This window comes from Candoia aspera, chromosome 5 (assembly GCF_035149785.1).
Source record: "Candoia aspera isolate rCanAsp1 chromosome 5, rCanAsp1.hap2, whole genome shotgun sequence".
In the NCBI taxonomy this organism is placed as follows: Eukaryota; Metazoa; Chordata; class Lepidosauria; order Squamata; family Boidae; genus Candoia; species Candoia aspera.
The window spans coordinates 91,224,503-91,238,498 of record NC_086157.1 but is presented as its reverse complement, the minus strand read 5'-3'; the positions used below and the strand labels follow the sequence as shown (position 1 = coordinate 91,238,498).

The window sequence follows — 13,996 nt, the reverse complement described above, 5'->3', positions numbered from 1 at the left end:
GTGCCACTAATCCCCATTCTGTTTATATATGTTATTGGATGCTAAATATGATAGGGATACTATAATATTGCATAATAACTTGATCCCATCTAATTTAGAAAATATTTTGCAAACTAAATGAGAATATTTTATATGTTTTAACTGAGAAATAATCTCTTATTGAAAGAAATTCCTGTGCAGATTGCTCTCATTAAAAAAGCTAGAGGAGTGATTATATTCAGTAATTTTTAGGATGTGTTTCAGTAGATTTTAAGAGCATTCAATTTATACATCAGTGATTGTTGGCTCAGTTTAATTTATCCATAGCAATCTGGACTGATTACTACTGACATAGCCATGAAACATTAATAAAGCATTGTGTTCAATGCTAACACAATTATGGCCTGACCTCAGTGATGTCACAGAGGACAGAAACAGTAAGTGTTCCTGCTAACATTACCCTAATGCTGGGTTCATCAATCATAATCTACCCGTTTACAAAAAAAAGGAAAAAGCTTTTCACAGATGTGACTTCGTAGTCTTGCTGAGCTTTTTGATCCCAGAAGACTCATGTGGTGGCCATAAGAGTCTGAAATAAAACAGGTTCAGGAACAAGCCAAGCATGTTAAATCAAGGTAAGAAACTGTAATGTAAAACACGCACAGACACAGTACAGCCTTTAAAGCAAGTGTTTTGTAATTTCAAGACATGACCTGTTGTAATCCAAGGCTAATTATGACAATATTTTGATTATTTAGGATGCAGGTTGTAGTATATTATAAATTGCAGTGCTGAGTATAAGAAACAGAAAATATACTTTCAGATTCAGGAAATGTCTTTCTCTAGCTAATATACTAGTTTTTCATTTAGAAAGACAGAGTATACAGATATTTTATACAAGCCCAAGATTGTGTCCATATTAAATATATTGTCTCCTTTCCAGTTCATTTCTTATACAGTTTCTTATACAGTACAGACCACAGGGGACTGGTGAATTATTGGGGTGGCTATCCTATTATTAACATCTTTTTGCCTAATATTTCTTTTCTTTTAACTTGTTTTTTTACAATTTTAAATGTTAATTGTTGTTGTTGTTGTTGGTATTTACTAATTAATTGTTTTTAGCCTTGTTGTACACCTCCCAGAGTCACTTGTTTGTGAGATGGGCGGCTATATAAATTTGATAAATAAATACATAAATACATAAATAGTCTATTTATGGATGTTATTCATTTCCTGTCCTTCACATTTTCCCTCTCCCCCTTCTGTCTTCACAATGACATTTGAATGTGACACTTGAATCATCAGTGATTAGATTAAGTGAATGGCTGTAGGTAATCCAGTAGTTCATCCACAAAGTAGGCCAGCTTACTCATGTCTTACGTTAGTACCATTTATGAACGAATTAAAAAACAGCAGTCCCTACATAGTGGACTTCCATACGAATTTGCCTATTGGTTATAAACTTTTCAGGGCCTCTTCCAAAGTCCAAAGAGATTTGGTAGTAACATGTACAGCGTCTTTTCTGTGACAGCACCCTAAGAGAAAATGTATTAATAACATACCGTGAAACCTTCATCTAATGAACCAATTACCGGGAAGAGGTATCCGTTATTCCCAATTGTGTGTTCAATCAGAGAGTATATTACCTTCAGTAATATTTTACACAAATTATACAATTTGCATCATTTATGTCATTTGTAAAATTATATAAGTACAACAAAGAATCTGTCCATTACCTTTGAAGTCTGTTGCATCAAGGTCTGCTAAATCAAGATTTCATTGTATATAATCAGCATATAGTACATTTTGCCAAGCTTAACTTTCTGGCATCCTTCTGCTCTCAACTTTGTTTAATGTTTACAGAGAGCTGATATATAAAAAAATTCCATTCTCATCCATATGGGTGGTATGTGTCTTCCTCAACCTCAGGTCCTCTACCAGAGGCCTGGGAGTTTGAGGGTTCTGCACAGTAGCTTAGCTGTTCCTACCACTGCACTCTTCTGTACAGAGAGCTCTGATGTTGTTCCTGGGAACTGTTGGAGCCACTTTCCCAGCTTGGGGGTCACAGCCCCAAGTGCCCCTACCACCACTGGGACCACTTTGGCCTTCACTTTCCATATCCTCTCTAGTTCCTCCTTCAGACCCTGGTACTTCTCCAGCTTCTCATATTCCTTCTTCCTGATGTTGCTGTCACTTGGCACTGCTACATCTATCACCACCGCTGTCTTCTGGTCCTTGTCTATTACTACGATGTCCAGTTGATTGGCCAGTACCTGCCTGTCTGTCTGGATCTGGAAGTCCCACAGGATCTTAGTCTTGTCATTCTCCACAACCTTCTGTGGAATCTCCCATCTGGACTTGGGAGGGTCTAGCCCATACACTGTGCAGATGTCCCTGTACACAATGCCAGCTACTTGGTTGTGCCGTTCAGTGTATGCTGTTCCTGCCTGCATCTTACACCCTGCCACTATGTGTTGGACTGTCTCTGGGGCCTCTCTGCACAGTCTGCACCTCGGGTCCTGTCTAGTGTGGTAGACCCCTGCTTCTATGGATCTGGTGCTTAGTGCCTGTTCTTGTGCTGCTATGATCAGTGCCTTAGTGCTGTCTTTTAGTCCAGCCCTTTCCAGCCACTGGTAGGATTTCCCAATGTCAGCCACCTCAACTATCTGTTCATGGTACATCCCATGCAGGGTCTTGTCTTGCCATGGCACTTCCTCTGCTTGATCTTCCTTCCATGTCTGTTGCTGGCTCAGGCATTCTCTCAACAGCTCATCTTTAGGTGCCATCTTACTGATGTACTCCTGGATGCTCTGGGTCTCATCCAGGAGAGTGGCTTGGACACTCACCAGACCCTGCCCTCCCTCTTTCTGCCTGGTATAGAGTCTCTGGGTGTTGGACTTGGGGTGGAAGCCTCTATACATTGTGAGGAGCTTCTGGGTCTTCACATCAGCAGCCTCCATGTCCTCCTTTGGCCAGCTCACTATACCAGTGGAGTATCTGATGACTGGCAGGGCATACATGTCGATGGCGTGGATCTTGTTCTTCCCATTGAGCTGGCTCTTTAGGACCTGTCTTATCCTTTGGTGGTACTTGGTTGTTGCTGTCTTCCTTGCCTCCTCATTGTGGTTCCCATGTGTCTGTGGGATATCAAGGTACTTGTAGCTGGTCTGTATGCCTGCTATGTGGCCTGCTGGTAGTTCCACCCCATCAGTCTTAACTACCCTCCCTCTCTTTACTACCATCCAGCCACACTTCTCCAGTTCGAATGACATCCCAATGTCCTCACAGTAGATCCGTGTCAGGTGGATCAGCGAGTCGATGTCTCGTTCACTCTTAGCATGCAGCTTGATGTCATCCATGTAGAGGAGGTGGCGGATGGTAGTTCCACTCTTGAACTTGTATCCGTATCCACTTCTTGTGATAATCTGGCTGAGGGGGTTCAAGCCCATGCAGAACAGCAGTGGGGACAGTGCATCACCTTGGTATATGCCACCCTTGATGGCCACTTGTCGAAGCTGCCTTGAGTTAACTTCCAGTGTTGTCTTCCACAGTCCCACTGAGTTCTTGAGGAAGGTGCTGAGTGTCCTGTTGATTTTGTATAGTGCCAGGCATTCACAGATCCATGTACAGTATGTGGCATTGAGTTATAGGCTTTCCTGTAGTCAATCCAGGCTGTGCTCAGATTGGTCTGTCTAGACCTTGAGTCTCGGGTGACTGCCATATCTATAAGCAACTGGTGTTTGGAGCCTCTGATGTTGTTCCCAATGGCCTTCTGAGCTGCGCTCATGTACTGGCCTATATGGTCCTGCAGCTTGGTGGCTATGATGCCTGATAGGACTTTCCATGTTGTGGGAAGGCAGGTTATTGGCTGGAATAACCTGAAGTTGGATGGTGTTGTTCCCTTGTTGAGGTCTTTCATGATCAGCACTGTCCTACCTTGTGTTAGCCAGTCTGGTGGGAGCCTGCTGCTAACAGCTGGTTCATCTGTGCTGCTAGGCATTCATGCCCTGCTGTTAGTTTCTTTAGCCAGTAGGTGTGGATCATGTCCAGGCCAGGTGCTGTCCAGCTCTTCATGTTCTTCACCCACTGTTGTATGTCTGCTACTGTGATGGTTACTGGTTCCTGCTCTGGGAGATTTCTGTGGTCTGCTCTCAGGTCCTGCAGCCACTTTGCACTGGTTATGTGTCTTCTCTTTTTCCCATATGTTCTTCCAGTACTGTTCAGTTTCTGCTGTTGGTGGCTCTGCTGTTACTGTGTTGTTGCACTGCAGTTGGGAGTACACCCTGGATGGTTCTTTGGCGAACACAGCATTTATCTTCTTGGCCTCTGCTTCTCTAGTATATCCCCTTAGCCCTAGCAGTCTCTAGGACTTCAGATGGAGTCAGGCCCTTGTATTTTTCCAGTATCTTTAATCTCCACAACCTTCTGTAGTTCTACCAGCTAACTAACTTCTCTCCGAGATGCCTTGATCTTAGCCTCAAACCTCATTTTCCAGGGGGGGTATGTACTGCTGTTCTTCTTGATCATGTAGCCAAGCATCTCCAGAATTACAGCAGCTGTAGCATATACTATTTCACTGGTTTGAGTTATGGTGGTAGTAGGGATTGTTGCGAGGGCTTTATTGGCATCTTCTAGCATACTATCTGATGGTACTTCTCCACTGAGCCTTGGTAATCAGTCTTGAGAGTTGACCGTAGCTAGTTTATCCATGATTTTGTCTCATATCAGCTGCTGTGGTCTGTAATGGAGGGGGTGGCAGCGACGTTCCAGCTTCAGGTGTTGGCTGGACCTCCAGTTGTTCTTCTGCGTCTTCCTGAGTCTGGGATATAATGTGTAGTTGGTCTGTCTCAAGTTGTGAGAGCAGCTTCCTCTTCACTATGTTGAAGCTTTGGGTAACTAGCTGTTTCTCAGTTAGTGTGGATGCGGGTCTTCTGTCTGTCCATAGTTCCCTCATGCATTTCATATATCCCCTCTGATTAGCTCTGCTGTTGTAGTAGCATTCCATCAATTCCAGGTTCTCTTGTCTCTTCCATCTATGGTTTGTTCCAGTAGCCCACTTATCGTCAGATTGTCCTGGTTCCCCAACATCTGACGCGGACCTTGTTAATCCGGGTGACGTCCCAGCCGGCATGACTCTCTTTGTTCATGTCACTCTCATATTTGAGGTAGGCAGGTGAAGCGTTAGGAGGTCTTTGCCCAAGGACCCCTACTGGTACCGTAGGTACAGCCAGGATTTGAACCCCAGTCTCCTGCTCCAAAGGCAGCGTTCTAACCACTACGGTATCCAGCTGCTATGAATAGATAGATAGATAGATAGATAGACAGACAGACAGACAGACAGACAGACAGACAGATTACAGACTCCCCCCTTTGGGGGGAGATGGGCGGTGATAAAATTTGATAAATATAAATATACACGCGCGCACACACACAAAGAGTACATACACTGTAAAATAAACGCATTTACAATTGCTTCCATTTCTGTTGATCTATACTTGTTTACTCTGAAGTAAAATTTACTAAATGCAAATGGGCTTGGTACCATTTACTAGGGCATAGGATTGTCGCATTAATGATTTAAGAAGAAAAAAATGTAATTTTTTGATTGTAAGTTTTTTACTTTTTTTAGTTAATTTTTTGAAGAATGTATTTTTCTTAACTTATATTTAGCTAGTAACATTATTTTTTGACTGATTTGGAAGATTTAATGCCAGATAAATTCATTTGGCTCTGACTCAGTGAAGCTACAGTATATTTCTACTGTTAAACTGAACATGTGTTATTATTCTAAATAATTTCCATCTGAAGCCTCTGCATGCTCATGTTCTATGTATAGAATGGTTAATGTTAGAAATATTGAAAAAATGGCTGAGGCAGGAATAAAATATAAGACTTCAAAATCTTGTGTCCACTATCCACCCAAGTTTCCTTTTATGAAATTCATAACACACTGGTACTGTTTAAAATTCTATATATATTTTGTGTATAATAAATCAGAGCTAGTACATAAACAACTATGCCATTCTCTAAGAATAGAAAAATGGTATAGAAAACATAGTGGAAAATTTTAGTCTGTAATTGGAATAAAACAGTCAGAATTTTACAGTATGTTCTACAAGCCAGTTAATCTGGTATACTAGATTTTAAACTGATTGAAACCCATTGTCTCACAAGGTTGATTTTAACTAATAGTCTAATGAATTAATATGGATTAAGTGGATGACTGGGAACAAAGGCTTTTGCTGATTTTGAAGGATTACATCGTAACTAAGAAGCCACAAAGCTCATTGGTATTCTTAATTTTATAACCTGCCTTTATTTTAATTTGAAAATAGACAGGGATAGGAATATGTTTTGTCAAAGAAGTAGATGAATGTGACAGAAGGAAATTTAGCAAGAGGCAAATACAGAGTTCCTCACTTTGAAAGAAAAATCAGACACAGGTATGTGATGAAAGATACCTGACTTGATTATAATCCTTGTGAAAAAGTTCTTGGAATAGTAATTGATTGTAAACTTAAGAGGAATCAACAGAATGGCATGGCTGCAAAAAAGGCAACTGTAATTTCATTTCATTTATTTATTTAGCTTTCATCAATCCATGTTCCAAACCACAGGAAATAATTGTTTCATTTTATTTTGCTTTGGTCAGATCCCACCTCAAATATGTATCCAAGTCCTGACATAAGTTTTAAGAAGGTTTCAAAGAAAATGGAACCGATTCCAAGAATGGTAGCAAGGATAATCAGATAACTAAAAACTAGTCGTCCAAAGAGAGATTGAAATATCTGAGCATGTTTAATCTTGAGATGAAAAGACTGAAAGGAGATATGATTGTGTTCTTCAAATACCTGAAAGGATGTTATACCTCTTGTCATTCCATGGTTCAGAAGCCAGTAAAAGGAATCTAAGTTAAAAGAAGCAGATCTGAATTTTTTAAAAAAATGTATAGTTTGACAGTTGAACCAATTACACACAGAACTGGTGTGCTCCCCTTGACTGGTTCCTTTCAAGTTGAGTCTACATTGGTTCTATAAGAGATGCTTTAATATGGATGACCACTCTAGACCCAATTACCTAAATGGCCCATTGCAACTCTGTGAAATACTATACATAGACAAATATAGAAAACCATTTTGAAACATTCATAAAAAGGCAAAATGCAAACCTTAAAAAATAGCATGAAATAAATATTTTAGTACTTCTATTGTGGTTTCTCATCAAGGTCTCAATAGAGGTAGCAGCACATAAGAAGAATTGAATGCCAATAAAAGCTCACAATAATAGTGTATTTACCAAGTTCATAGCAAATGTATTAGAAATTTTAAAGGAAGTTCTGAGAAGACCATTATAATATGCCATTGGCTTTGTAAAAGAAATAGAAAATGATACTTGTTTGAGAAGCATTTTTCCTCTTTCACCCTCTCAATTTCATTTCTAGGCTCTGGAAAGTGAATTTGTATCTTGTCAGCTTCATCAGTGGATTGATCTCATATTTGGCTATAAGCAACGAGGACCAGAAGCAGTGCGGGCTCTTAACGTTTTCCATTACTTGACATATGAAGGTTCAGTAAACCTTGACAGTATCACTGATCCTGTTCTCAGAGAAGTAAGTACCTCTAGTTCCTACTTTTTTCCTTCAGTTATTACTAAATGTATCTTAAAATTATTATGTTTTCTTTTGAAAAAAATTGGTTGTTTTGTTATTCTTCAAAACAAAAAGGTGTTTGTGCAATTGCCTTGGTCAAGCTTATTTGTATCATAAATTGTCAGGAGTAACATCTGGATCCTGCATATGGATTCAAGGCAGTGAATTATGGAAACCTGGCTTAAAAATTTACCTCTTTTGAGGCAAACTGAATCCACATTTGTTTCTAAGCAAAATGTGGGAGAACCTCACTGATGTTACAAGTATTCCTTTGGATTTTTTGCAATTATATTGTATTAATCAACAAGTGACATTATTTTCACCTCGTTTGTGCTAACGTATTATGTTTACTGAATTACTAACTAGAGGAGTTGGACATTTTGAAATCCATACATATGTACATTTATTATTTTTATACTGCTTATAAAATCATGTTTGATTTTGTTTGTTTATTGATAAGTCAAATAGATACAGAATAAAATAGCCAAAACATTAATGAAATTGCTGGTTTCTTTTAGCGTGTGTGTGGTGTCTTTAGCACTTTTTTTAAAAAAATGGTATCTGCAGAATGTGCTTCCATGTATTGTCTCCTAACTTGTCAACTCATCTTAGTAAAATTATTATTAGATTATTGCTGTAATATTAAAGCATTCTGTAAAATGATTCAGTTTGGTTGAAAAGTGTGAAGATGCAACAGCTGCAAGATGAGTGTTGTTGTGTTGAGGCTGCATACATCAGCTTCCATGCCCCATGATATCTGCCATCTGTTGTATGCAAAACAAGCAATAATTTATACAAGGGCAGTAGAATATTTGTAGCATTTTTTTTCCTGAAAGCTGAGAATCTGGAAATTTACAGTTAATTACTTAATTATCTCACGAACTAGATATTAAATTATATTTCTATAACATTTCTACAGTTTAGGCTGTTTTGTACATTATGAGACATTAGAATTCTATTTCATGTTAATAGCAGAAATGCATGAACTATATCTAATTTCATGCAGCCATGGGAAAAGTTGAAATATTTTTTATCTCTCACTTTAGTATTGGAAAGGCAGGGTATAAATCTAACAAATACTTCAAATGGTTTGGATATAAATTTAATTCATCATCCAAACAGACTCAATAAAATCAGTTTAGTCTCATTTATTTCAGGAAGTCCAAATAATTAACTATGAAATATCAAAAGGAGAAACTTCTTGAGAACATTTTTGAGGACAAGGTTTAGGGTAGCATTTCTGCATTCCCAATGACCCTCTCTAAAATAGTTGTGTTTTTAGGATTTCTGTGTATTTGTGTGTGTTGTGGGTATATATTCCTCTGCTTCATCCTGATAATCAGGCTTACAGTTTCAGACTAAATACAGGATAATAATTCCTGCCTCCCCTCCTATATTCAGATATTTAAGAGGGTTTTAAAAAAAATAAATGTTTTTGTCATTTAGATAAGTAGGCAAGAAATTGTTAGGATTCTAGAATTTAATTAATTGTAAAGAATACACCGTTCTTTCTAATTTGGATTCTCATACCAGATATATTATTTGCTTGAAAAGCTACAAGCATCATAAGGATAGAAATCCAGTTGAAAGAAGTCAACCTGGTAGTCTCCAGGCATATTGGAAAATGCAGCTACAGAATTCCCAGATAGTAGGATCACTGGCTAGAAATTCTGGGAGTTGTAATCCTAGTTTATCTGGAGGGTACTAGGTTGGGTAATGCTGGTATAGCTTTGTATCTTATGAATTATGTTAAATTATTGTACATGAATATCATATTTTTCAAATTACTACAGGCTTCAAGTTACTTCCACAGTTTCATTTCTTCATTTATTAGAAAATTCCTTCAGATTTCTATCTTAAAAGGTTGAGATATGTTTAATCTGAGACGCTGTAAAAAAAACAACTCTTTTGCTGACAGTAAATATGTATCAGGTTATGCTTTTCCTATTTTTTCCCATAAACTATTAACAGATCTTGTTAAACTGTGAGAATGACTTACTGTATCATGAGACTAGGATCAAGGAAAAAAATAATCTTCCTTTTGGAAGAGGACTTATATTTCATCTTGCCTCCTTATGCCTTCCTACAGTTGACGTTTTTGCCATACAATTCACATACTATTTCATACAGTGTAGGAAGATGATACCTAGCTGTTTTTATAAGGTATCAAGTAGTTCACATCTGTTAACTCAGTAATATTTCCAATAGCTCTGAAATGTAGGCCAGTGGTCGCTCTCCCATATTTCTGCAGTCTTATGTTAACTGAATTGAAGTTTTTGAGGATCTCATTAAAATGAGGTATGTGTTCACATTTGATCTCTCTTTCTCTCTCTCTCTCTCTCTCTCTCTCTCTCTCTCACACACACACACACACACACACACCTTTATAAAAGACTAGTTTAATACTTAGTTTTATTTCATTCGGGGAAGTATTGTAATCAAAGGCAGCTCCCAGAGCCAACCAAACCACTTTTCTTTAATTATATCTATGTCCAAACATTATTTATAGTCTAATGAAATGGTGCATTGGCAGGGGAGGGGGGAACTATTGTTAGAGATACACAAATTGGAAACACAGCAAGCTCTAGTTTCATCAGATAATACTTGCAAGAATGCTGATGTACTGCTAGATTCCCTTTTTTCTTTTTTTTAAAAAACCAAGAAATTTAGTAAAGTGAAAGATAAAATTTAATAAACAGCTCAAGGATATTGATTCATTTTTTCCTTGACAGGTGAAATCATAGTTACAGCACTAACCACAGCAATTATTGCATTAAAATGTCACAAAATTAGAGGTCAGAATAAGAGATAATTTTCTTCCATGTGTCAGATTAAAAATTGACATTCTTTGACAGCACAGGATCTCTAGCTGAGAAAATTATGACAGCTTAACTCATCTTGCACTTGTACAGCAGTAACTGATAATGAACTTTTCCATGACAGCCTTCTCCTGTGGAGAAACATGACAGAACATCCCTGCTACAAAGCCTGTATCTCTGTTTAATATGTAAACAGCAGTTACATTGGACACTGGATGTTGTTTGGGATTGTCTTTACTATTGGTGTACATTATAAACCTAACCAATTCTTCTAGTCTGTTTCAGCTGTCATAAGAGTGCTGCTGTAAGAATGCTAATTCATAGAATTAGCGGACATATAGAATGTAGACTTACAATGTAGTAGTACCAACATTGTTGTATACAATTTCCTGCTTGTTTTCCTTGATGTTAGGCACAATGCTATTTGTACAAAGAACTATCCTTTGTAGTACTTTCATTATTGTTCATGAGCTTTGTGCAAGTTTCCATTTGGAAATGTGCCAAGAAAGAACTATCTGTGGAGTCCTTGGTGCTCTCTAAACTTGGTTGTTTGCTTGTAGCATTTCATTACCCAACTAGGTAACATCATCAGTGCTAGTGAGTGTGGGGTGTGCTCTCTGTTTATGTACAGTAGCTTGCCCTGCCAGTTTTGGTGGAGTGTGGTTTTCTCCTTGGTAATCCTTTATTAGGGTATTGTTTTCTGCTTGATTGTTTGTTTGGTGTTAATCCCTGCTTATCTGGGTGTTTGCTGCTGGAGGGTATGTGTTCTGGTCTTTTTGTCTCCTTTTTAACTTTCTTATTATCTCTGTTGAATGGTATGCAAATGTTGTTTACCTCTATGTGCCTGTTAATGGCTGACTTGTCTGAGTGCCAGGCTTCCAGGAATTCTCTAGCATTTTTGGATTTAGCTTGGTCTGGGATTCTCACAGTTTCCCAGTTGAAACTATGGTTGAGTCTGTCCATGTGTTGTGAGGTTAAGCAGTTTTCATTGTGTCTCATTGCTAGCTGGTGATCATGGATGTGCTCTGCTAGTCTTCTGCCTGTCTCTCTTATATAGTGGCTGTTACAGTCCTTACCCGGTATGTTGTAGGTGATTCCTGATTTTTCTTCTTGGGCTGCTGGATCTTTTGGTTTACTTAAGATGTTTTGAAGGGCTTTAGTTGGTTTGTGTGCTATGGTGATGCCGTGTAGTTGTAACAGTCTGTTGGTAGTTTCTGAGATGTTTCTGATGAATGGCAGTGTTATCCTTTTCATAGCTTGTGTTGGTTGTGCTGTAGTGGATTGAGTGGTCAGGCACTTTCTGATAAAGTTGTGTGAGTATCCATTTTGTTGGAAGATGCTGTATGGGCATCTGGTCTGTTTCCTTTTTCTGGTGTTCTGGGTTGCTGCAGTGATTTTATGCTCATCTGAATAAAGTTCTTACACAGCTCCTCTTGTGGGAGGTTGGGTTGTTGCTTTGGATGGAGCACTTGGTTAGTGTGGGTAGCTTTCCAGTAGACTTGCATTTCTAATTTGCCACCGTTTGACAATGAGGATATCCAGGAAGGGTAGTGTGTTGTTGTTTTCTTCTTCCCTTGTGAATTTTATTCCTTTGAAGATGTTCTCGATTGTTTAATGTTTCTTATCTAGTTGTTCCTTTTTTATTAAGACAAAGGTGTTGTCTACATACTGGATTCATACTTTTGGTTGCATGCATGGGAGTGCTATAGTTTCTAGATGCTTCATTATGGTCTCTGCTATGAGTCCTGAGAGTGGTGATCCCATGGGTGTTCCTCTGATTTGTCGATATATCTTTTCCATCAAACTGAAAGTAGGTGGTGAGACAGGAAACATGTATAAACAGGGAGCAAACCTGACACTCCCTCGCACTGATGATGTTACCTGGTTGGGTAATGGAAGGTCTGCAAGAAAACAACCGAGCTCAGAGTGCACCAGGGACTCCACAGTTCAACCCTGAGCTACAGATATTCTCTTCTATTGGAAAGAGCTATCTAGAGCAGGCATCCCAAACCCTTTCAAGACATTGGCTGCATTTGATGTTTTCAAAGCATGGCTTTGATGCTCAAAGAAGATGGTTACCATAGAGAGTTTGCCAACTCCAGTGCCAATGGGGCAAATTAGTAAGGTTGCACTTACCACTCAAACCCTCAACATACTTTTGTTTTTGTTTTTTTGTTTTTCTGGACACATTTGTATATTTACAAATAAAGCTTTGGCTGCAATCACTCGCCATTTCTGTTTTCCAAAACTAGCTACAGATTCTATACAGAAGCTGAGGACATTCTTGAAAATAAAGATGATTCTGGATGTGCTTTGCTTTGCAACATGACACCTACCTTTCTCATTTTGTTTAAAATCTTCCATAATGTAAACTACAAGCCCACTGAAGGGAATTTTGATTTGCTGTTTTAGTGGAGATCCTTGATTTAAAGTTCCTTCTTATAAATTGAGCTACAAGAAACTGAGTGGTAGCTTTTCAAGCTGTGTTTGCAAAAATTACACCTATTCTTCTGATACATAAATTGTATTGTTGTTAGTTTTTCTTCTGGAAAAAACAGACATGACATGTGTTTATACAAAACTAATTTAACACAGTGATGTCAATACATCACTAATGTTTTGCTGCTCCAGCACAACATGAAATTAAAATGGCTAAATAGCAATCATTGGCTTGCTGCCCCAAATGTAATTACGTTTGTCAGATGCACCATTGAAAGCAGGCCTTTTCTGTGTATGTTTGCAAGAGTTAGTATTTCAAATGTAATGTTTATTTTATTTAATTCTTGTTTCAAATATTTGCCAAATCCACATTTACATTTCTTAGATGCAGTTGGTTTATTCTTAGTATTGTTTTTAAAAATTAGTGAAGGATTATATTCGACAATTGATCTTTGTATATTCTTTCTAGACTTTCCTCTTTGTATCCAGTCCTATATAGTATATGCTGTACAATTTCAAATTGTGGTATGCTGTTGATTCAATAAATTTAGCTGTTTCCCACCTAAATACAGTATGTACCCATGTACGTCTACTGCAGCCTAAGAATAATTGTGTCACTATGAAATAGGAAACTGTTCTGTCAAATATGCTCTGAAATGACTGAAAGGAGAAAATTGCTGGTTCAGACCTAGCTAGTCCAATGTTTTGTTGCCATACTGACCAACCTAATGTATAACAAAAGTTTAACAGTCATGTCCTGTTTTTGTTCCTCAGCAGAGAGTAGTGAGGAATGAAATATAATTGAGGTAATATACAACTATCATTAATAGTACCACTCATAGTTTATAATCTATAAAATCATATACACTCCTTTAAAGCCACCCAGGCTGTGGCCATCACTACATCTTGTAAAAGTGGGTATGCTCTTGCATACCTCCCATGGTGTAATAAAATGTTGCACTATGATTGTGAGACAGATTCAAGTGTATACTCAGTTATGAATTGTCACAGGGTCACTTTGCTCTGTATATTAACCCGCCTAACTCACAGGGTGCTGTTGTGAGTTTAAAATGGGAAAAAAGTATTATTTATACCACTTAGAACTCTT

The 13,996-nt window shown here is 38.1% G+C and overlaps 1 protein-coding gene across 3 annotated transcripts in view; it reads left to right on the top strand.

Moving 5' to 3' along the window:
- Positions 1 to 13,996, top strand: part of NBEA (neurobeachin) — a 454,810-nt gene that overhangs the window by 404,119 nt on the left and 36,695 nt on the right. For all 3 annotated transcript variants that reach the window (XM_063305700.1, XM_063305699.1, XM_063305698.1), the window contains one exon: positions 7,424 to 7,591. In XM_063305700.1, coding sequence (XP_063161770.1) covers positions 7,424 to 7,591 — 168 coding nt within the window. The remainder of the gene's footprint in view (positions 1 to 7,423; positions 7,592 to 13,996) is intronic.